This window comes from Aspergillus melleus (assembly GCF_016097325.1).
Source record: "Aspergillus melleus strain CBS 546.65 chromosome Unknown contig1, whole genome shotgun sequence".
Lineage (NCBI taxonomy): Eukaryota > Fungi > Ascomycota > Eurotiomycetes > Eurotiales > Aspergillaceae > Aspergillus > Aspergillus melleus.
The window spans coordinates 5065158-5088286 of NW_025763370.1; the positions used below are offsets into that span (position 1 = coordinate 5065158).

The following is a 23129-nucleotide window of genomic DNA, read 5'->3' on the forward strand; positions in this document are numbered from 1 at the left end:
TTCTGGGCCCGCCTTCGTCAGGTGGGCGGGGCAACCTTTTTTTTTTTTTTTTTTTTTTTTTTTTGGAGGAACAGACATTGAGAGACAGACTGAGAGACCCCTCCGCTTGCCCCTCTCCTGCAAAGTCATTCCCTCTTTACCTCCATTTTCTTTTTTTTTAAATTCATTCTTTTGTGAATTAATTAGATTATTGAGACCTTTCGTTCTGTTCTTTGTCAGTCAATCACCCAGTGTCTCAGGTGTCTCAGTCAATTTCTTACAATCTCGACTGCCCCGCAATCGTCGCTATGTCGGCTTCTATCCCCTCGGAGCGCCCTCTCAAGGACGACGACACTCGCTCGACAACCTCCGAGGATTCGGAACTCAGCAATGAAGAAGGATGGGAGGATGTCGAGCCCGATGATGAGACCCAGCCCGTGGTTGGACTCTTTTCCGAGAAAGTCTACCCCGATGTGAACGCCATGCTGAAGGAGAGCAAAGAAAAGCACGATTTTGACCTGCGGAAGGTACAAAAGAACCTCGGTGTGTAGCCAATTGAATCGAACTTCAACGTATGAGGGTTTCCGCTGCTTAGGCCCGGACGATCTTTGTTGGCAACCTCATCTCCCAGAGCGTCCTGGCTAACATTCTCTTACTTGGGCATCAGGCCTGGACTTCTTGGGCACCATTAAGTTGGTCAATTACATTCGGTCGCAGGTGGAGGCGGGAAATACGAGCCCGGATGTGACCTCCAAGGACAAATTCGACGACGACGTTTACTTGAAGCCCGTTCTCGAGGACGACGCTCTCTTGTATAGTTTGGACGACATTGAAGATGAGGAGGCATCGGACGCCCCTGGCGGTACGGACGCAGAGCGGCAAGTGGTTGAATTGCAGGAGGAACTTGAACGCCTGCAGACCCAATTCTCCGAATACCGATCCGCCGTGCAGCAATCTATGGAAGAGCAGTTGTCGAAGGAGGATGAAAAGCTTGCTCCCGGCCCATCTCAACGCGCCCAGAGCAAGGTTGATGAGATTGACGCCGATTACTTTGTGTCTTATTCTTACAACGGTAAATCCTGCGCTTTAAGGTCCTTTTCGATCGTATATTAATGTCAACCAGGAATTCACGAATCCATGCTGAAGGACAGCGTCCGCACCGATTCTTACCGGGACTTTGTCTACGACAACAAGCACCTCTTCAAGGATAAGGTTGTCTTGGATGTTGGATGCGGAACCGGTATCCTGTCCATGTTCTGTGCCAAAGCAGGCGCCAAGAAGGTCATTTCCGTCGACAACTCCAATATCATCGACAGAGCCAAGGAAATTATCTATGAAAATGGATTTGGTGATGTGATCACGTACGTTTCCCTCTTCAAGCCGACTGCCCTGTGCAATGACTGACTCAAATACAGACCTATCCGCGGCAAGATCGAAGAAGTCGAGTTGCCTGTTCCTCAAGTTGACATCATCGTCTCTGAATGGATGGGATACTGCCTGCTCTTCGAGGCTATGTTTGATTCCGTCATCTATGCTAGAGACCGGTATCTCGCTGCCGACGGACTCATGGTCCCGTCGCATGCTACGCTCCGTATCGCCCCGTTCGCGGATCCCGACTTCATCGCGTCGCACATCTCGTTCTGGCACTCCGTTTACGGCTTCAACATGTCCAGCATGCTGACCGGAATCTACGACGAGGCACTTGTTCGCTCCATCCAGCCGTCGGCCATTCCTGCCGACTCCAACATCTTCCTTCCTCTCCCGCTGCACACCATCACTGTCGACGAACTCTCCTTCTTGAAGGATTTCAAGGTTACTTTGAACGAGGATATCGATGCGCTGGATGGTTTCGCTATCTGGTTTGACATATTCTTTATGCCATCTAGAGAATCCACCATCCCTGATAATGCTATCCCGTCGGAGATGCAGAAGAAGGGAATTGTTGCCTTCACAACGGGACCTCATGGAACCGAAACCCATTGGCAACAGGGCGTTTGCCTCATTGATCATGGAAAGAAGCGCGCGACCCCTTTGAAGAAGGGACAGACCATCACCGGAAAAATTGGGTACCAGAAGAAGTCGGAAAAATCGCGGGCCCTGGATATCACCATCGATTGGGATGTACAGGATGTCGAGAAGGGATCTCAGGAATGGAGTCTGGCCTAGATCTAAGAAGTTTTGGTGCTATTGCTATTTAGACTTGTGGTTTGGTTTCTGGTTCGGGTACAAATAAAAGGGACTTATCATGGATAGACTTGGAATTGCTATGGAATGTGAAGTAGCCCTGATGGCTCGGTTATTTCATGGGTATCAAATATGAACGGGTATCTTGGTAAATAAGCACTATCACTGGCCGTTGAGTCATGAGTCTCATTGCTTGAGATTATCATCAAAGTTTGTCGCGATGTCGACGTTCATCCCGACTGCGGCGGTGATCGCGACCATGCCGATGAGAGCGGGAGTCGGAGTGATGTCTGCTCCTATGTGATCGATCTCTACTCCTCTCTCGACCATGCCGGTGGTGTCGATGTGATTTTTGATCCTTATCCTCGCGATGTCTTTCCGGGGATGCATCAAGCTTGAATCCATCAAGACTGTCTTCTGATCGCGATCTTCTCCTGCGGTGCCGGGGTCGGTCTTTCTCTGCTGCTTTCAATGCTTCTAATTCACGACGTCTTTCTTCGTTCCACTTTTTTCTTTCTTGTTCGACGGATTTCAACTGACGGACGCCTTTTCTCATAGCCGCCAATGGGTCATTGGCATCCATGCGAGATTTTTCCCTTTCCTTTCTCATTGGATCCTCATTTCCCCACACATCCTTCCCAGAGACGGAATCCGGCGCCATAGCATCAGTACTAGAAGAGGAATACCACGGTTTCTGACCAACCGATTGACGAAACCCCGCTGCGTTGGAGAATCGCATAGTGTACTGGTCTTCATAACTCCTCTGCTTATCGGCCGATTCCTTTTCGGCTTCTGCGTTCTTCTCGGCAGGCCGCTTCGACTCATTTGACGGGAACAAATTGATGTGACCGGCACTGTCCTCAAGGGGCGCATCGCTGGTGCGCGACGTAGCCAGTTCCTCTCGCTTGGCAAGCGCAAATTGCGCATCTTCCCGTGCAAACCGTATATCGCGGTCGGTGTCATTCTCCCCGGCCAGACGTCTTCGTTTCCTGCTTCTCCCCATATGATCTGCGTGGCTCTTTCTTTCCGATCGGGAGGTGGGCGACGGCGATCGGGGAGGGGGTGGAGGAGTCGAGGGCTTTTCACCGCGAAGAACTTGGATCCGTCGCTCAGCGTCCTCCTCTTGCATCAGTCGTTCTTGTTCCTCTTCGCGCGCTTTGGCTTGGGCCTCGTCCCGCCGCACGCGGGCGATGTTCTCCGGATTGTAGACGTTCCATGATTTCTTGCCTAGAAGGTGGCTGTAAAAGGTGACGTTAGCGCGATTTCACGGTAAAAAGGGGAAAAGGATGGACACGAACAGCGGCATCTTGAACAACGAGCTGGATCACTCCTTCAGAGGGAAAGCTATCAGGGAAAGCTATCAGGGAAAGTTCCAGACCACGATAAGGAAAGCCTCGGTCGGCGGGTCCGGAGCTCCGGGGACCGAAGTGGCTGACGTCTTGTTGCCTTCCCGACCGTCCAGCCTGTTCTGTTCACCTCCAGCTCTCACATCTCCATACTTAAACCCCGTCTGGTCGATCTACTCTACTACTAGATCACCGGATATTAAATTCTGTTCCTATTCAACCGACTTTTCTACGCTTCCAGATTGATTTGACTTGATAGCTGCCGGCGGCGCCATTCATCTTCTACTGATCAGCTTTACGCTTACTCCTCTCATTCTCTCGCATCACTCTACCATCTCTAATCCGACCCTCTACTGAGACATATTCACATATAAACCAAAATGTTTAATCGCAACATGCCCTCAGTGCCTAATCCCTTTTCGTCCCGAGCTTCTCGAGAGGGTTACGGGAACCCACCGCAGGGACAGGGACATCCTCAGTATCGGTATGAAAGCGGCTCGCCTATGCCTGGATATGGAGGCTCTCCGCAGCCTTCTCGAGCTCCTGCGGGATCAGGCAAAGCTTGGTCTCTGCGCCCTGCCAAAAGCCCGGATAACACCTACACCTTCGGTAACCTGGTTGCGGTCTCGACACAGGACATCCCTCCCTCCCGCGACGGTCTTGACCTTTTGCTCCTTGTGAACGACCTCTACGTCTTCTCCGCGCGCCCACTCGATGGCTTCCCGCCCGGACATATCAGCATGTCGGACCCTCAACGGACGTGGGCTGGCGTCGCGTTCACCGACAACGTCAAAGTGCAGATTTACGACCCTTTCAGCCAGGGCGGTCAGGCATACTTGGGCTCCGCGGATATTGAAGTCGGGTTTGCGGGGAAGAAGAGGGTTGAAACGCCGTATGATCAGGATGAACTTGCCAACCATGTGATCAAGAACTTCGAAAACCAGATCTTTGCACCGGGTCAGAAGATTTTGATGGATCATAAAAGCATTCCTCTCATTTTGACGGTTAAGACCGTCCAGCGGGTTGATTTGAGCTCCGAGAAAAGCAATCTTGAGGGCGGGCGTACCGAGACCGACCCCATCGCACGAGGTATCCTTACGAGGCATTCGCAGATCTCATTCTTCAAAGATGCCCGGACCGGTATCAACTTGAAGGCGTCGAATCGTCGCCCGGCGGCCAACTCTATCATCACACCGGACTTTAAGTTTGAGGATATGGGAATTGGTGGTCTTGACTCCGAATTCAGCACCATCTTCCGTCGTGCCTTCGCGTCGCGTATCTTCCCCCCTGGTCTGGTTGAGAAGCTTGGTATTCAGCACGTGAAAGGTCTTCTGCTGTACGGCCCGCCAGGAACGGGTAAGACGTTGATTGCCCGGCAGATTGGAAAGATGCTGAACGCACGGGAGCCGAAAATTATCAACGGTCCCGAAGTTTTGAACAAGTTTGTCGGTCAATCGGAAGAGAATATCCGGAAAATGTTTGCCGATGCAGAGAAAGAATACAAGGAGAAGGGCGAAGAAAGTGGACTGCACATCATCATCTTCGATGAGCTGGATGCTGTATGCAAGCAGCGTGGCAGTGGCGCTGGTGGCGGTACTGGCGTGGGTGATAGTGTGGTCAACCAGTTGCTCTCGAAGCTTGATGGTGTTGACCAGCTCAACAACATTCTGCTTATTGGAATGACAAACAGAAAGGATATGATTGATGAGGCACTGCTGCGGCCTGGCCGTCTGGAAGTACACATGGAGATCTCTCTCCCTGACGAGCATGGTCGAAGCCAAATTCTCAAGATTCACACGCAAAAGATGAGGGACAACAATGTGATGGATAAGGATGTCGATCTGGCTGAGCTGGCTCTCATGACCAAGAACTTTTCGGGTGCCGAAATTGCAGGTCTCGTCAAGTCCGCATCGTCCTTTGCTTTCACCCGACATGTCAAGGTCGGCACGATGGCCGGCATTAGCGACGACGTTGTGAATATGAAGGTCAACCGGGCCGATTTTCACCATGCCCTCAGTGAGGTCCAGCCCGCTTTTGGTGTCTCGGAGGAAGAGCTTTCCAGCCGTATTCAGTACGGTATCATCCATTACTCGCTGGCTATCAATGAGATCCTGAAGGAGGGAGAGCTCTTCGTCAAACAGGTTGGCGAATCGACGCCTCTGTTCTCTGTCTTGCTGCATGGCCCAACCGCAAGCGGAAAGACAGCGCTGGCAGCTCGAATTGCTATCGACTCGGGCTTCCCTTTTATCAAACTTATCAGCCCCGAGGACATGGTTGGATACAGTGAAATGGCCAAGGTCCAGCACATCAGCAAGGTCTTTGATGATGCCTACAAGAGTCGCACGAGTGTAGTTGTGGTTGACAACATTGAGAGAATCATCGACTGGGTTCCCATCGGTCCTCGGTTCAGCAACACCGTTCTGCAAACTCTGATGGTTTTCCTTCGGAAGCAGCCGAGCAAAGAACGGCGTCTGTTGATCTTGGCCACCTCGACCGAGAGGGCCGTGCTGAAGCAGCTGGATGTTTACAACTCCTTCAACTCTGATATCATGGTGCCTAACGTGATGTCTTATCAAGAACTGAACCATATCATGCAAAACTCAGGTGCCTTTGAACCGGAGGAAATCAACCAGGCGCTGAGAAGCATCGGAGGCATCGCGGAGGACAAGACCATCGGGGTCGGTATCAAGAAGGTTCTTTTGGGTATCGAGACGGCCAAGCAAGATGCCGACAAGGTTGGACGTTTTGTGCGTGTCATTAACAGAGCGATCGAGGAGGAGCGGACGTTCACGTAAGATGCGTGTCGGCAAAGGAGCTTTCATGTCATTTACACTGTACATTGTTGGATAGGTTATCTTTAGACTAACGGGGTTTGGTAATATAGGCTGTATTAATCCTCTTGTCTTCGTTGGCATTCAGTGTATGGATGGAGTTAAGTGAACTGATGTAATAGAAAGAGCAGTGTGGGTTGGGTGGGCAAACCCCATTCACAAGACAGGCATCCGCCATCCTCCATCCTGCCTTCACCTACTTCTGTCCTGGATAGACTCACCCTCTCGTCTTCCTCTCCATCCCCCTCCCCACCTTCCCAAATCCCAACCCTGCCCCCGTCCATCATCACTGAAACAAATCCTATACTGTCCCATCAATCACACAAGAACCTGCAGATACCCGAGCAATCGCCATGTCTCACTTCGCTCAGCCCAAACAGATTCTCAAGAAAGACATGTCATCCAAGGAATTCAGTCTTCTGGAGGAGTGGGCTTCTCAGACTCTCCAAGGTCACCATCTTCCCGAAAGCTCCTTTCCAGCGTCGACCCATCCCGATCAGATGGCCAAAACAGTACATGACCCTATTCACAGACGCCTGAAGAACCGATCCTCCTCACTTTTCGAGGAATGGAAGGCTCAAGCTGCGCGAAACGAGATGGCAAATGAGACCATCCCTCTCAAGGAGAATAAAGAGCATCAGGCTGCTGACAGTAAGTTGGATCCATTGATACCTCCTTGCAATGACAGCCATGTCCCCAATGATGAAATCAATTCTGACGCGTTAGGATCACTAGTCCGCGACACCAACAGACTCAGCGACAACCGTCCTGTCATCATGTCCAACAACAGAAAAGCCCCCTCTTCCCTTGGTGAGGCGAAAAAGAACATTTCAGCCCAGACTGCCTCTCGTTCTGAAGTTCGATCTTCAAACCGACGGCGCAATAACAGTGAACCTGCCAATCCCAATCCCCCAATGGTCTCTGGCACCAAAACTACTCCGAAGGTGGCCAGTGAACCGAAGAAATCCGGGGGCAATCAGCATGCGCCTCGTACTGAAAAGAAACCCATGGGTAATCAGCTTGCTCCTCATCCTGAGGTTGGAGGCTACACTGCTCCAAATGGGAACCATCTACGAAAGGGCGAGCTGAACAAGTTAGCCAACGGCGTGAAGGTTCCCAATGGAGATAAGGCGTACTTTCTTCCTAGCTTTGTGGAGAATCCATGGAAGGATGTGGTGCCTGTCTTGACCGAGTGTTGTGCTCGATGGTGGTTAGTAGCTTCTATTCTTGTTTTTTATTTCTCTCAATCCTTTGTTCTTTCCTTCTTCCTTGCTTGTTCTTCGTATCTTTCTGCGGCTAACCCCAGTTTTGAAACAGATGTGACGCAATGTCGTTTCCGGCTTTCGGCAACTTTCGGCTCGACTTGTTTGATGTTTCGGTTTCACAATGATGTATGAAAGTCTATTATGGTTGACCGATGAGATATGTGATGAATGACAATGGGGATGTTACCTCGATCCGGTTAAACATGAGCGACAGTGCTTTATAATTGTGTATGGTCCGGCAACCGTCAAGTCTGTGGATGACTGGGCAATGGGAGTGGAGAAAATGATCATCTCGAGCAGGCTTTCTTATTTTCTTTCTGAATGGTTTCTTCGGCTTTGCAGGAATGACAATTCTTCTTTACCCTCAAACTTCTACAGGGAACACATTCCTAGCACTTACCCTCATGTATAGGGAGTAGATTTCTGGTTCGCTATATCGTAGCTCTCCCGAATCCAAATATAGAAACTCGGACTTGCCCCTGAAAACATTCTTGCTCAACAGCTTGGTTGTCGACCACAACAAAATTCCCTATTTCTTCCAACAAGACACAGGGCTTCTAGCCTCAGCCTATAATATGTTGGATTTGAATTGTGCATTGATCGCCCATATTCGGGAGATGCCAGCCCGATTGCTTCGGATGCTAGGTAAGTATTAAGGGCGTCCAACTAACTGTTAGCTTCACCACAACCAACAAGTTTGTCTAGTTTTATTGGAAGAGCGTCAGTTACAATAAGTAGGTACCCCAGACGATCGTCGGCAAAGAACACATGCCTGTCTGCCTGAGGCCCACATGAAATGCTCCTTCCTAATCTGAGATTCCCTTCCACCTCACGTCCTTCGGTTCCTCATTTCATTCATCTGTTGAAGAACAACCCCCCACTGTCCTGCTTACTATCTATAAAGCTGTTATGGTACGTGTCTCAGGTACAATGAGTGCACACCGATGACAATAACTACTTTAGCTTTCAACTGCTGGATTCTGCAGCCAATCGCCCCCACAGCCCCATGTCCCACACTCCCTACGCCCGGGACATACAAGCTCTCTCCCCACTGGCCCAGTGTCTCCTACTAGAGCAGCCAAACTACAGCATAATTGGCTCCTGTGCCTTCTCGAGACAGACTAATCACGCCAGTCCAGCCGCCGCCGGCGCATAGGAGTTCCCATCTGGTCCAATGGGAACGAACCTGTCCCTGCAGCGGCAACGCACATTGACCACGAGGGAGACGACGCCTTGGAGTGGAGGAGCTAGGTTCAGGCGCAAAAGCGGCATGCAGAATGGACGAAAACGGAGGGCGGAGCGGAACAAGGCGGCGTGAGGATGTCCGCCAGCGGAGTGCGGGTCGAGCGGACGACCGAACACTTACTTTACACTTTTTGCCCATTCGCCTTTCATGGTTCGTTTCTTTGATCTTGGACTGCGTTGTGCAGTTTCAAAGGATTGGTTATATGACCCGAAAGTGGTGGTGAACTCTCCCCGTGACTTCGTGCTGTGGTCAGTCTTTCCCTCTGGATTTTAAAGGGATATGGATGCCAGGGAGAGCTGTGGTGAAGAGAGGAAGGCTGCCGGAAAGATTGAAACAGCAGCAGCTCTCCGCGTCGTTCAAGAGGACCGTGCCCACACTTGCCCCCCGGTCATAGGGCTGGCACATGACCGGGGTTGTCCTTGTGATGTGAAATGACGACTCCAAACCTCGCTTTTGCTGGCGGCAGCTGCACTTCCCAGTCAAGCTCGCAAAAGAATTGGCAAAAGAAAATTGGTGTGTATTCCATCCAAACCAAAGCACTACCGAAATGAACATATCCCAATATACACGTCAAGAAACCCCGAATAAAATACCCATTATGTACCATCCCAGACAAGATTACCACCAGGAATGAAAACAAAAGAAGCTGATGTTGCAAAGAAGTCGCATCCCCCAAAATCAAAAGCAGCAAACAAACCTCGCCAGGGTCATCAAGAAACAAATTTTGAGAAACAGTTCGTCGCCACCGTCGTTAGGAAAGTATATACCGATTAAAGTCGTAATGTCGCATGAGAAATAAGAGAGGGTTGGCCGTTTTCTGGCCTCTGGCACGAAGCTCAGTTGTCGTCATAAGTATATTTCTTGGATGCCCGTCGGTACTCTTCTGGGTGCACGCTTTCGGCTTTCGTCTTCAACGCGCTAAAGTCAAATGCAGTCAGTATCACAATTCCGATATTTCGAGGCACAATGATCCACTGAATCCGCCGCTATATCGATCTACCCGCCAGCCACATACTGCCAAGAACAACTTGGGCAGCGGAGCGCGGCGGGTCTCCGCGCATGCCCGGCGGAGCGGAAACCACGACGACGATCATTATACCTGAATGGCGGGGTCTTCGTGGATGCTCGTCAGCACTTACTTCACACGTTTCTGAGTCCATTCCAGATCCCGCTTAGTTTCCCGGGCAACTTTAATGCCATCGGAGAAGTTGGCGCGAACACCTTTCAGACGACGTTGAGCGAGAGCTTGTAGCTCGAGAAGTTCTCGCTGCTTTGCATTCAGTTGTCCCGAGCTATTTTGATATCTTTTAGCATGTGTGGTCATTGAACAATGTGGAGAAGGCTCACGTTTGCGCCTGCATTGCCAGCCCTTTGTCCAATGGGGTTGGATCGAAGGTGTTTTGCATGCGGTCACTCAGAACGTCGACAACGTCAACCCCCGAGTACGAGGCCGAGCTAGACTCATAGTCGCCGCTGAGACTTCCGGAGCCGTAACTGAAGCCGGCAGAGGTGCGACTTCCAGCAGTAGTGCTCGTGTCCGAGAGATCCGGAGGAGAGCCGGAGACACGGCTGACTGGGTAGAGACTGGCCGGTGCCGGAGCCTTGGAGGGAACATTGATGGGAAGAGCAGGAGCCTGGTAGTGCTGGGTAGTCATATTGATGCCTGGTAGTGCTCGTTGATGGGAGCAGGTAAGAAGACAGGTGTGAAGAAACAATCCTTTATAACAAGTTGGCTAAGGGAAAGCTAGGGTAGTTGATCTGGATGAAGATGACGAAGGAAGCAAAGAAGGTAAGATGGGGATAGGAGAGATGAAAGAGGAAGAGGAAGAGAAGACGAGGAAGACGGAACAGAGGAGGGCTTTTATAAGCCAGGACGGAGAGTCATCCATCCGGTGGAATGGAGAAAGACGAGAACTATGACCCCCTTCGAAAGCGAGAGGGGAATGGGTGACGAGATTCATTGGGTACTGCGAGACTTTTCTCGCCCTCACTCCTCCCCCCCTCAGGCCTCGCCCTCCCAATCCCTCCGGACTTTCTCCAATCCCAACCCCCCGATTCCGCCCATCTCCCCCTACCTGGCCGCCAATTCGCTCCTTCTCTCGGACCGACCCCGCTCTGAGTGGGAAGACGAAAACTTTAGAGAGGAGATTCGAAGGCCGGAGACTGGTCCAGCCCTCCTCCTCCTCCCTCCACTCGGACTCTCTTCCGCGCTCCTGTGGCGACTTTGTCGGGCACGCAACGCGGCCTCCGTCCCATTCTTCTTCTGTTGGGCTGCAATTTGGGGAATTGGGGGCTGTCAGGGGACTATAAAAGGAGAATGAGTGGTAGAGAGGCTGGAGAAGATGCTTCTATCTTTTCTCTTCTCCCGCCTGTGATTGAGGCTACTTGGCTCGCACATCGGTTTCTATATTTTCCACGCCTCATTGCTTCCGTCGTCTTTCATCCGTGGAGCACTTTCCCTCCATTTTCTCTCACCATCTTCTAGCTCTGTTTTTAGTCCTCAATTGCTCTTCCATTCCAGCCGATCTTATCCGATTTCCCCCTAATATGAGGAGGCTGGGTGGCTGGGAAAACATGGATGTTGACGATGAGATTCCAAGGTTTATTCGGCCGGTGAACGAGGGTGATAAGAGAATGGCGTGACTACGGAACCGACTAAGAACGAGGACTCTGTATCGCGATTGGTGTTAATGCCGTCCGCTGTCGGCTACGTTGTGTTGGGCACATCGTGGCCCCTTTCTCTCGGTTTCACGTTCAAGGTCGAGGGTCTCACCCAACGTGTTGTCATTCATGGTGGTATAATTCAACAAGGATCTGCCGGCGATATGAGGTAAGTGGAGACCGGAAAGTTGCAGGATTGGCTGTCTGGGATCATCGCGGGATTTAATGGGGGAAGAAAAAGACAGATTTTTTTTTGTTAGTTCTGAAACCATATTCCGATAAGTCGCCTCGCTAACTCAAGTGCGCAGATATGGAATCCGCAGCGAGTGAGCTCGAAAGACCACCAAGGGCGCAGGATCCGCGAAGTGGAAGACGGCAACCACAGGGATCTAATGTTAGCGGCGTTGGACACCATTGCATGGACTGAAAATCCGAAAATTAAAAAGATGTGCAAAAAGACCATTGACGATGTCTCCGAAGCTCCAATGCGGGTCGCCTCGTTCGAGTTCAGCGGCAGAAACCTACCTCGGATCGTCGAAATGGCATGGTATGGCATCGGTAGCCCCTGGAACAAAAATTGAGCCGTGTAACGAGCATGGCGTTATACCTTCGTGGCGCACTATATTGAAAAGAAAGACAGGGAATATCCGGATGGCCGGATCCTCAGACCGTCGTTACGGGCCGCTTATCGGCGGCTGTCTACTATCGAATATTGAGAGCTATGTGAGCACCGAGACCAGGAACGATGGACAGGCGCCTTAAACGCCGCCGACGTGCGAATTTCGAGGGGAAACGTGTGAAAGTGGACCTTGAAAACGCAGTTCAATGTTACTTGCAGGACACCAAATAGTGATCAATGGCCAGGTCATCTATCACGGGCATGAAAACAGAAAGATGGGAGTTCCTGCAGGCAGAGAGCCCGGCCCTGCTTTGTGGAGCAACAGTGGGCATGGATTTGAAACCCAAAAGAAACCAGGATGAGAGAGAAAAATAATGTGAAAAAAAAGAACGAAGGCCCAAAGCCAAGTTCTAGGGAAGAAAGAGAAGATGAAGGGCGAAAAAATCGTTCAAAAGAGAGGGATTTAGAAAAAGCCCTACGCTGACATGCTTTAGTGCCTGTGTTTTCACTTTTCGACAGTGGCAGATTTGGGCTCGTCGGCCGGGATGAGAAATCACCAGTCAAGAATCTGGGTTGATTGACAGCCAGTGACACCGGCACCCACTGACATCGTGCCCCTAAAGGCCCCTAATGCGGGTCTCGTCATTGCTCGACGGCTTTGCTGCCTCACGTCTTCCCAAGATTCTTGCCCTACAGTTCGGTCGCGGCTCTCTTCCCGCTCAGTATTACTAGTACGGATACCGTGGGAGTATGCCTGATCGGCATCAGACCCAAAACATACTCGAATCATTACAATGGCGCCTTCATTTTTACTTTCCAACCTTGGCCCGATCGAATTCTTGGGTAACACAGAGACCCAACCCTCGACAAGTGGGAAATTCATAGGCGGCTTTTTCGAGGAACACCTGATCCTCATAGCCCGTTTTCGACTCTCCACGAGAAGCGGAGAAGTGTCTTTTTCCCTTTGTCTATTTGGCGGGCTCGAAAGAAAGGGAGAAGAAAAAGAAATGAAAAATTTCGCCCATCGAAAAACAAAAAGGAAAGGAAGGAAGAAAAGCCAAGTCGCCCTGGCTGTCTTCTTGGCAGAAATGACAGCCCCTTCAATCCCACCTCGCAAGGGAATCGGATCCTACGGGTTGATTGACTGGAGGTTTTCTTACTTTTGGCGAATACACTGCTGATAGGCTTATGCAAAATGCTGCTCGACATTCATCCATGCAGTATCGACCTGGTCCGACATGTTACCTGGCAGCTCGGTACAGCCTAGGCCATTCATCATGATTAGGAACTCTTTCGCAGGATCAGAACCACAGGAGGGTCGTTTCCCGCAGTCATGAATCACTGCGCCCAACACGGGGGTCCGTGTTTAGGGCTTGTTGTTGGAAAGGGCGAGATGGCAATGCAACGGACGACACAACAGGTCAGGAATTCCATCGGGATGTCGTCACCCTTGCTTCTTCTCGTCTCCGGACTTCTCTCTTCCTTTCTCTATCAATTTTCTTTTTTCCTTTTCTTTTCTTTCTTTCTTTTTTTCTTTTTTTTCCCCCCTCGTCCCGTTTCTCCTTCGGCTCCCTTGCTTTTCCAATGACGACCCAGGGCCGCCCCCCAAAGACCACGAATGCAGAGTGGATGCAACCAATGTGGGGTTGGGTGCAATTCGCCTATCGGCCTTTTCGTTGCGTTTGCTCACTCGTCCTTTCCTCACCGCCACTAAGAACCAGACCCGATACGCTACGTACTTGCTTGCGGCTTTGCAACCCATTGGGCGTCAGACAGGCCCCGGACTTCTTTTTCTCTCCTCTTTGGCTTTTCTAGAACATAGTGGGTTGATGACCACGGGTGGGATCGAAAAGGCTGGAACGGCTGCCAGCATCCATGCTCCTGCCTGACCTGTTGGAATTCCCCAGCCTGGCGACCATCATAACATCAGCGATCCATACGGTTGGACGATAAAGCTCCAGCAGGGTCCATAAGGGATCAAAGACATGCAAAGCATCCCCGCAGTGAGATTTTGTCCGGCGATGAGGAGCTGCCGCCGTTGGGCTTCAACGGTCTGATCCAATGCGATCATCAAGAACGGTAAACCCCATTCCTCTTTTTCTCTCCTCTGTCCGATATATGTCATACACCCCGCAGGCCCATTTCAGCCGCTGCATGTAATTCGGGACTCGATACAACGGTAGTACTAAACATGCTAACCTCTAGCCGATCCCACTAACCTTGTCAATGCGTTATATCGTGGGACGACAAGAGGTAGGGGAAAAAGAAAAGACAGAAGAATAGGAAAAAACAAAAACGACACTCCCTCAAACCTTTCATTCCTTGGGTCCCAAAGTCAACCAGGAGATCGACCTAACATCGACAATTTAAAGATGATGATGAAAAAGGAAAGGTAAAAAGTACGAAAGCAACCCATCATGCGAGAGCAACAGATAGTAAGAAATGTAGAACCAGCAAAAGACCAATACATCACCTATGAACACTTTGTTCCAGCCATTACATGGGTACTTGGTAATAACTCTGCCCTTGATCTTGACGATGGATCCGATGGGTACACGAACTTCTCATCCCTTGAATACTCCATTCCACAACCTACGAGTCCAAGTCCCACGACTGGCTGACACGAAAGACCCCCTATCACGGCATATCTTCTAGAGAAACAAAGAGTGGCAAAAAAAACCAAACAAGTAACAACTCAAAAGCTAGAAGAGGTAATTGAAATCGGAAAATCGGGCCTCCCAAGGAAAGAAAAGAAAAGAAAAGAAAAAGCACAGCACAATCGCATTGTCCATCACTCGCTGTCATCTGGACACGACACCAGTTACACAAAACATGAGTTATCGAAATTGCAATCACTTAACCCGCCCCCCCCTATATCTATGATTGATTGGATCGTGGTTAGGGTCTTATCCAAAGCGATTATGAAATGGAATGAAGATATTTGGAATCTTGGATTTTCTTTACTTGCTTTTCTGTTATGCTTTGTTTGAATTTGGTTTGGGTCATGCTCGCATGGGGGGTTTCTTGATTACTTATTTGATGAGTAGAAGTATGTAGTCAAGTGATTATATGATAGCTGGGTTTAGAACAAGACGTCTTTCTTTCTTCACTTGAGTATGTGTGTACTTCGACCTTGGTTAACCAAGTATGTAGATCAGATTGTGTTTTATCGAGTCATGAAAAGTGCTTCATATACTACATACATATGGCCTGATAATGATGATGATAATTCTCAACATGGAAGCAAGGGATTGAATTATAAAACCCGGACATCTTTCTATTTCTTTTTCTTTCCCTTGTTAGAAAAAAAGCAGGTTAGTTCGCCTAGATCATTCGAGATGAGGTAGCGCAATGAATGGATCATGCATGTACTGTATGCATGCATGCTCATTCCATCATGACATGACTATCATCATGGCCCCAAGTAAGTATGTCTTGGACTGAACTGAGTCTGTCTCCTGCATCATCCACGTTCATAAACGATTAGAGTTGAGTAAGAGGGCACGGCCATGGAGGAGAAAAGAGACAAGGAAGAGTAGTATAAAGCAACAATGATCAATCGATAATTATCTACTAGAGAAGAGAAAGCGCACAATATAGGGAAAAGCGATTATCAGAAATGTATAGAGGAAAAGAACAAAAATTAACATCGAGGGTATGAACAAACGCTCTGTTGTCTGCAAATACAATTCCAGAAGTTTAATATCATGCTCGTAAGCTGGTATCGGAAAAGGGTCACATAATGTGAAAGAGGAAGAAGAAGTAAAAGGAAGAAAGAATGAAAAAAAAAGGGCTGGAGAAAAAGATAAGGAACAAAAAAAGAATTGCTCAAGAAATCCGAGAACTGACGCCACGCACAAAGGTCGATAGTCCAAAGAATAACAAAAGCCTGAAATTCCGACCCCCGTAATGCTAAAAGGTATCATTCCGAATTGAATGCCGCATGCAGATGAATGGTGGAAGATAGAAGAGAACAAGAAAAATAAAATCATCATCCCAAGGCGCCTTTCCGTCCAGTGGCTCTAACCAGCCAATACCCCAACCCGAATGTGAGAAAGAAACAAGGCAACCGAACCAATATCAGGTACATCATGACACGAATATAGAGGCCACGAGAATGTGTACATCGCAGTGGAAAGGAAGGGGATCTACCCCAAAAGCCAACATGTAACATGAAATCGAGGAAAGCACTCCTGTAAAGGGCACCCTGTTGCAAAGACTGGCGATCTGCTCTTACTCTTCGCGATGGTCATTCTCGTGATCCTCCTTGAGACGGTCTCGAAGGAGAAGCAATGGCCGGTTGGGGTCAAGGAGTCCCATCATCATTTTACCCAGTTCATTGTGCTTGATGGGCTTTGTAACATAGTCGTTGAAGCCAGCGCGAGCGGCATCTTCAATCTGATCTGTCATCGCATTTGCGGACAAAGCCATTATTGGTATTTGAGGGTAATGATTCTTCAGCTCCCAGGCACGAATGTCGCGACAAGTGTCGTAACCATTCTTGATGGGCATTTGGATATCGCACTGATCGCAAGAGATGTAAGCAACCGGAAGCATGATAGTGTCGAAGCAGACAGAGAGCACTTACTATGATGAGAGAGTAATAACCTGGCTCTTTGGAAAATACCATTTCTGTGCACTCTTGGCCATTTCCAGCGGTTTCAGCCATGACTTTAATCTTATCGAGATACTTGAGCATAACCTAGCGAGATCCATACTAGTTAGCATGTTGTAAGGGAGCAAACTAATTCAAAGAAAGAACAACGAACCATGCGGTTAGTCTCATCATCCTCAACCAGTAGGACACGGTAGCCTTTGTTCCCAATGACTTCTTTAACCATCTTAGACATGGTTTTGAAATTATTGTTAATTTCCCGCGCCATGTCCTGGTTCCTGTCCTTGCTAAGATCGCGTTGGTTGTCCGGATCGAATATGGCAGAGAACGCTGAAGGCTTCACCGGTTTGGGCACGGTGTACACACGCCGGCCACTAGAAGACAACTCTTTGATCCTTGAGTTTATCTGTCGTTTCTGATACAAGTCGGATATTAAGACGAGAGCTGGAGCGGAAGCAGGATCGCATTCGGAAACATAATTCATCACATCCAAAACGTCATCCGCATTAGGTAGGTTGAGGACTAGGTGAGTAAGTTTAGACCCAGACCCGTCGTTGAAGAAGTCGCGCCAATCCTCGATATCAGGAGTGGACGTAATTGAAAATGGAATCTCATGCGGCACAACTTGTTCAATATGCTGCTTGATGGCCTTGCGCGTATTGTCCATGGGGCAAAGAATGAGTATCGAGTACGGGTCTTGCGATTTCGTACCCTCGGGTTTTCCTTGCGTAGGCGCCGGCGTGCTAGAAACGGGGGGTTCTTCAGATGGAATTGACGACTGAACCAGCGGATGCAAAGTGTCTGTGCTCGACGAAGTCAACAGATTGGCTGGTGCCTGCGCTGGGGTATCGGCATAGCTAGCGCCAAGCTTGGCTGTATCGATCTTAGACAAGGGGTCCATGGCAGCATGAAGGTCGGGAGTAGGGAGAGCCGAAGAGATCGACGAACGCTCAGACGCGTTCGATGTAAAGCGCGCCGAAGGGTCGGAACTGCTCGGGGCTTGGGAGAGGGGCGATTCGAGTGCGGCAGAGAAGTCGTAGAAATCAACCCTGGAGTCGATGGAGTCCTTTGATGAGAAGAGCATTTTCTGGAGGGAATTGGGCTTTTGCACGCCAAGAATCTCGGAGGTATTGGAGGATTGTCGCACAAGACGAGGTTCGTCGGGTGTTGGTGGCGGGGGTGCATCTACTTTGACGTGGAAAGAAAACTTCGCGCCTTGGCCCTCCTTACTCGTCGGCGTCAGTCTGCCTCCGTGCATCTCCACAAGCTGTTTGGATAAGAACAGCCCAAGTCCGCTTCCTGCATGCTGCTGAGAGCCATTCTGTCCTAGCTGGCTAAACCGCTGCATCAAACGCTCGGCGTCTCTCGCGCTGAAGCCTTTGCCTGTGTCGACGACGTCGAAGTTCAACAGCAACTCCGTCTTCTTTGACAAGGCAGAAGGGCCATGGTAGATAGAGCAGCAGATGTGAATCTCTCCTTGCGCTGTAAATTTGACCGCGTTGCCAACCAGGTTGATAAGAACTTGCCGAATCCGGAACCTGTCTCCAATAACCATGGGGGGCACGTCAACGTCCATCAGATAATTGATCTCGAGACCCTTGTCGATGGCTCGAGACGCAACAGTGTCGATAACGTCTTCGATCACAGACCGAACATGGAACCACGAGTTGACAAGTGACATCTTTCCGGCTTCAACTCGAGACACGTCAAGAATGTTGTCAACCAGTTCACGTAAGTTAGTCGAGCTATTTTGGATGGTATCAAGCATGCGTCTCTGGTCCGTGTCTAACTGCGTGTCGAGAATGAAGGGGATCGTGCCGAGGATGCCGTTTAGCGGAGTTCGAATTTCGTGAGACATGTTGCTGAAGAATTTGGTCTTTGACTCCATCTGGTTGTTCAGTTGTTGCATCGCCTTGTTGAGTTCTCGTTCAAGGTTCTTGCGATCGTTGATGTCAGTGCAGGTGCCATACCACGAAGCCTCTCCACTGCCGAAACTGCTGGTCTCAACTCGGACCAGTCGAACGAGATGCCACCTGAAATCGCCTCCCTTCGAGCGAAGACGGATTTCGGTCGAGTAGAAGACACGCCCATTCTCGTCCTTTTGCAGGGAAGCGACGCCGCGCCTCACAAGTTCATCCAATGCAGGAGTGACCCCACGACTGAGGCATTTCTCCTGGACGGCTGCTTTCGCCGCCTCAGAGAGTTCACTGGCTTCAGAAGGAACCGTTCCGCCTTGAGACTCGGCGAGGTAGAGTGAGAGCAGGCCGCATTTCTCTAGATCGTCGGGATGCACATGCTTTGCAAAACCGAAATTGAGCGCCTCCTCTAGCTTTTGACCCGTGTACAAATGCCATTGCTCATTCACGAATATCAGTCCACGATATTCAGTTGCCTCAAAAACAACCTGCGGGATTGAATTGGAAAATGCCCGGTACTTGGCGTCAATTGCGAACTTTTCTCTTTCCTGTGTTGCTTTCAATTCGGCAATATGTTGTTCGTGGATGTCGAGGAACGAGCCAATCCAATACAGCACCTCGCCCGTCGCAGATAGTAAGGGGTTTGCGCGGAAAATAAACCAACGGTAGGCGGACTCGTCATTGAAACGTCGAACACGGACCCGTTCGGTAAACTGTGAACCTGTACGCAGAGCATTGGCCCACTCTTGCGACACGTGCTCGCGTTCACTGCTGTGGATATTCTGCCAGGGGTCCCGTAGCTTCTGTTCCTGCGGCTGACTCCTTCGGTAGGCATCGAACTTGGAGTTTGTCCAAATAACTTCTCCGCTTTGAGGCTTGGCTAGAAAAAGGTGAAGGGGAACGGAATTCAGCATAAGCTGCGCTACAGTGTCGGTAAAGGGACGGGGCAACTCGCGCGGCAGCTGGGCGTAGAAAGAGCTACCCGAAGGGTGGCGAGAAGCTGTTTGCGTTGGAGACAAAACTGACGAGCCTTTGAGGTCCTGGGATGGGGACACTAAGACAATGCCTGGGTCCTGAGGATTCGCATCCTCTTCTGCGGGAAGTTTCCCCAGGAACCTCCCAGGCGATGTGGGCGTTGATGTCGCACTCTGTTTCGCTTTTGACAGTCGGTTGCGATGTTGAGTGATGGCTTCGCGAAAGTTCTTATGCTGCTTGACGTTGAAATAACTGTCGATGGCGTCGCTGTTCACTTTAGCAGCGATTCCTGGTGATTCACTGGGGAAGTTTGCGAGACTGTTCAGATCCAAACCAGGAGTTCCCAACCCAGATATGGCGGGGCTGAATCTAGTTGAATTGGGTCGTTCATCGGGACTTGAAAGGCTCGCGTGGGCCGAAACGGATCCGTCGTCTGCAATCGTATAATTAACGTGACCACTAAGACCAGCGACCAGTTCTAGCTCGCTGCTCTCGTCAGAAAATGTACCACCGAGACCTAGAAGATGCCCATAGCGTGGGATCTCCAGTCGTGAGGCAAATTGCCGCTCCAGCTGACTGTAGTGTTGTGCCAGACAAAACGAAGTTGTCAGATGAGGCATTAGATAGGTCAGTGATTGGCGTAGATTTGCAGGATATGGCATCACGGGCGAAAGAATGGAGATAACTGCAACGGGGAACCTCAAGGTTGCTGAGGAGGCCTGTTTCGAGCGTCCCGCATGCAGAAGAGGAATGTGGACCACAGATTTGGCTAGGTCAACCCCAATAGCTTCCAACGGCTGAGTATTTGAATAGTCGTGAGGCGGCGGGTGTTTTGCAAATGCACCCTCGTCAACAGCATGGCTGACAAAGAAGGGATTCTGGTCGGCATGCGCGCGAGGTGCCGGTGACGGTGCGGGCGACTGGGACCAGGGCGAGGGAGGCACTTGCTCATATTCGTCGAAGAGCTCGATCGGAGGTATCGATGGGATTCCAGTCCGAGGTGGGTTGGATAGGGATCTAATGCGCTCGTCTGGCTGCTGGGGAGGTTCTGTAGGAGTGACCTGAATCGTGTCTTCCGGCGTTTGAACCTGCCCTGCTGGGGCCTGCGTGGTTGTCCCAGCCAGATTCTGAGAGTATTCCCGGGTCAGAACAACGGGCCCCGTTCGCCCAAACAGCTTCACAACACCCGTTCTCTTGACGAGCGGGTCCGCTTCAATTTCTAGTGGCCTCGGCGTCGGGAAAACAGCTGGTCGGCGATCGTCTACCAACGAGTTGGATGCGTCGATGGAGTGGGAGAAACTGGCAGCGCGGTCTTCGTGTACAGTTGGTATTTTGTCCGCAGGGGTTTGTGCGCGCTTGTGTTCGCCTTTCGATTTTGGACCAAATGGCATGTCCGAATCATGCCCAGTAGACTGTTTCCTCTCTTTACCAAAACCCCCAAATGAATGTCGTGATAGGAGCGGAGGCCGCACAGCCGAGCTCAATTTACTTGCGCTAGTTCCTGAAGTGAATGCGCCTTTCTTCTCCGCGTTCTCGCCGTCTTTGGGAATATTCTCCTTAGCTTTAGTCGTCTCGCCAGGCAACGTTTGTTCGTCATTGGGCTCAGCCCGTGTGCTTCCGCCAAACACCGCCTTCTGGCCCCACGGAACGTTCTCGAGATCAGTCGCGTCTCCAGGAACAGCGAGTGAGGCTCTTTCCGCCCCGTAGTGCGTTTGTAAAATATCCACGACATTCGCCCACCATGAATCAAGCCCCGGATCCGCATTCAACCGCAAGGTTAAGTCGTACAGGTTAGGTGTAGGATAAGCCAAGTCTTCAGCCACTTCTTTGTGCTGCGGGGGAAGGAAGAAGCTATGTGACGTCGGCGTTTTGATAGAAGCGGGTTGGTCACCGATACTTTGCGGCGTCATGTTGATCTTGAGTTTCTCGGCGGGGAGCGTCAGCGTGAAAGGACTGTGGCCAAACGATGGATCTTGTGGGGGTTTCATGGCGGGCTGGGACTGTAGGTTCGGAAAGGGGTACCCCGAGGGGTTTGCGGTGGGAGAATCCATAGCCTTGATTGTGCCAGCGGAGCCGACCGAGTCGGGATGCGAAACGGAAGACATCGGTCCTGTCGATGACGTTGCACCTGTCGAGGGCGATACATTAGAGATGCGTCTCTTTCGCGAGGACGACTCGTGGGAGCTCGGTGAAACGGTATCGGCTTGTGACAAAGGAGGCTCTCGAGTCGCAGATAGATTCTGGTTCTGGGATTTCTGCATTTGTTGATACACAAGCAGCTCTTCCATCTGCCTCCGGAGTTCCTTCAGAGTTTGCGAGCTTCGCCCCTGGTCCTCTTGCAACCCTTTTCCCGAATCCGTACTCTGAATTGTGGACGATGACGTGTGGTACGGGTTCGCAGCCTGTTCATGCAGAAGGGGAGAGTTGCGAGAGTTAGCTTTCCGTTTGCCATTCGATTCATCCGCGGAGTATCCATCATGTATATTATGAACAAAGCCAGAGGTTGAGTGGGAGGAGTCATGCTGAGGAGCGCCGACAGACGAAGGGGCCTCGGCCGGCGATGGAAGCGGAGGTGTCCTCATGCCGTGAACTTCCCCCATCCTGTACTTCCTCCACCGCCGGTCAAAATTCAATTCTCCTGTGCGAATCCAACTCCACAGGAGCCAAATGAGGCACTCATCTCTCGGACAAAAAGGTCCGCAATCAAATGGTTGGCTGGATGTTCACACAGATCCGAAGGTATGATAAGGGAGGGACGAAAATGCAGAGGGAAAGTATTTTTGAGGAAAAAAGAAAAAGAAAAGAAAAAAAGAAAGGGTATAGAAAACACAATGGAAGAAGAGAAAAGGGGCAATCCTAAGGGCACAGGACCCCAAGGAAAAACGAGAGAAAAATGTGATATAAAAACAGAATTCTGGTATATACCCTGTTTGAAGGATCAAACAAAATCCACAAATATAAAGGATGTAGGGGAGAAAAATACGCAAGAATTAAAGGGGGGGTTGTTTGGCAGAAAGATAAGAGAGAGCGAGAATAACGAGTACAGAGGGGGAAAAAAAAAAAAAAAAAAAAGAACGGAGTCGCAAGGCAGGGTGACTAAAGCGGTGTATAGTGGATTTGGGGGAGGAGTGGTGGTGGTGAGAGGGAGAAGGTGCCAGGTGAATAATGGAAAGGGGAAATGTGCAAGTGAGGAAGGTTCGACTGATCTGACCTTTCCTAGAAAGAAGAAACACTGGAGCAGGTTCTGTTGACCCAGCAAGCAGATCGTCGATTTGTGCTGAAGGGTGTGTGGAATTGGTCCGTCTCCGGGGGGGTCCAACCTATGACGTAGCCTTGTCCTGGGGGGGGTTTCTGGCGATTCCGCGGCTGATGAAAAAGCCTCCTCGTCCCGGTCGAGGAGGGGCGACAAGGGAGAAGGGGGGAGGGAAGAAGTAGGCAGAAGAAATACAAGAGGTCAGCAGAGAAAAAGCAATCAAGTACAACGGCCAGCGA

At 50.3% G+C, this 23129-nt stretch overlaps 7 protein-coding genes across 7 annotated transcripts; 4 read left to right on the plus strand and 3 right to left on the minus strand.

Moving 5' to 3' along the window:
- The first annotated feature begins 98 nt into the window (after nucleotides 1-98).
- rmt3 (protein arginine methyltransferase RmtB) lies at nucleotides 99-2220 on the plus strand. Its single transcript, XM_046083465.1, has 4 exons — nucleotides 99-522; nucleotides 647-1051; nucleotides 1103-1340; nucleotides 1395-2220. The coding sequence occupies exons 1-4, from the start codon at nucleotides 288-290 to the stop codon at nucleotides 2143-2145; spliced, it is 1629 nt and encodes a 542-aa protein (XP_045939422.1). The 5' UTR covers nucleotides 99-287; the 3' UTR covers nucleotides 2146-2220.
- A 129-nt stretch (nucleotides 2221-2349) lies between these two features.
- LDX57_001822 (uncharacterized protein) lies at nucleotides 2350-3469 on the minus strand (the record flags this gene model as incomplete). The annotated part of the gene is made up of 3 exons (XM_046083466.1): nucleotides 2350-2597; nucleotides 2704-3401; nucleotides 3462-3469. 3 exons carry the CDS (start codon nucleotides 3467-3469, stop codon nucleotides 2350-2352), a joined length of 954 nt encoding a protein of 317 aa, XP_045939423.1.
- A 420-nt stretch (nucleotides 3470-3889) lies between these two features.
- On the plus strand, nucleotides 3890-6304 carry SEC18 (AAA family ATPase SEC18; the record flags this gene model as incomplete). The annotated part of the gene is made up of 1 exon (XM_046083467.1): nucleotides 3890-6304. The coding sequence occupies one exon, from the start codon at nucleotides 3890-3892 to the stop codon at nucleotides 6302-6304; it is 2415 nt and encodes an 804-aa protein (XP_045939424.1).
- Nucleotides 6305-6693: 389 nt separating this feature from the next.
- LDX57_001824 (uncharacterized protein) lies at nucleotides 6694-8024 on the plus strand (the record flags this gene model as incomplete). The annotated part of the gene is made up of 3 exons (XM_046083468.1): nucleotides 6694-6991; nucleotides 7076-7550; nucleotides 8018-8024. 3 exons carry the CDS (start codon nucleotides 6694-6696, stop codon nucleotides 8022-8024), a joined length of 780 nt encoding a protein of 259 aa, XP_045939425.1.
- A 1663-nt stretch (nucleotides 8025-9687) lies between these two features.
- LDX57_001825 (KxDL motif-containing protein) lies at nucleotides 9688-10506 on the minus strand (the record flags this gene model as incomplete). The annotated part of the gene is made up of 3 exons (XM_046083469.1): nucleotides 9688-9769; nucleotides 9991-10143; nucleotides 10199-10506. 3 exons carry the CDS (start codon nucleotides 10504-10506, stop codon nucleotides 9688-9690), a joined length of 543 nt encoding a protein of 180 aa, XP_045939426.1.
- Nucleotides 10507-11676: 1170 nt separating this feature from the next.
- LDX57_001826 (uncharacterized protein) lies at nucleotides 11677-12093 on the plus strand (the record flags this gene model as incomplete). The annotated part of the gene is made up of 2 exons (XM_046083470.1): nucleotides 11677-11681; nucleotides 11814-12093. The coding sequence occupies 2 exons, from the start codon at nucleotides 11677-11679 to the stop codon at nucleotides 12091-12093; spliced, it is 285 nt and encodes a 94-aa protein (XP_045939427.1).
- Nucleotides 12094-16364: 4271 nt separating this feature from the next.
- On the minus strand, nucleotides 16365-22237 carry pkhB (putative sensor histidine kinase/response regulator; the record flags this gene model as incomplete). The annotated part of the gene is made up of 3 exons (XM_046083471.1): nucleotides 16365-16655; nucleotides 16720-16833; nucleotides 16901-22237. The coding sequence occupies 3 exons, from the start codon at nucleotides 22235-22237 to the stop codon at nucleotides 16365-16367; spliced, it is 5742 nt and encodes a 1913-aa protein (XP_045939428.1).
- Between the last annotated feature and the right edge of the window lie 892 nt (nucleotides 22238-23129).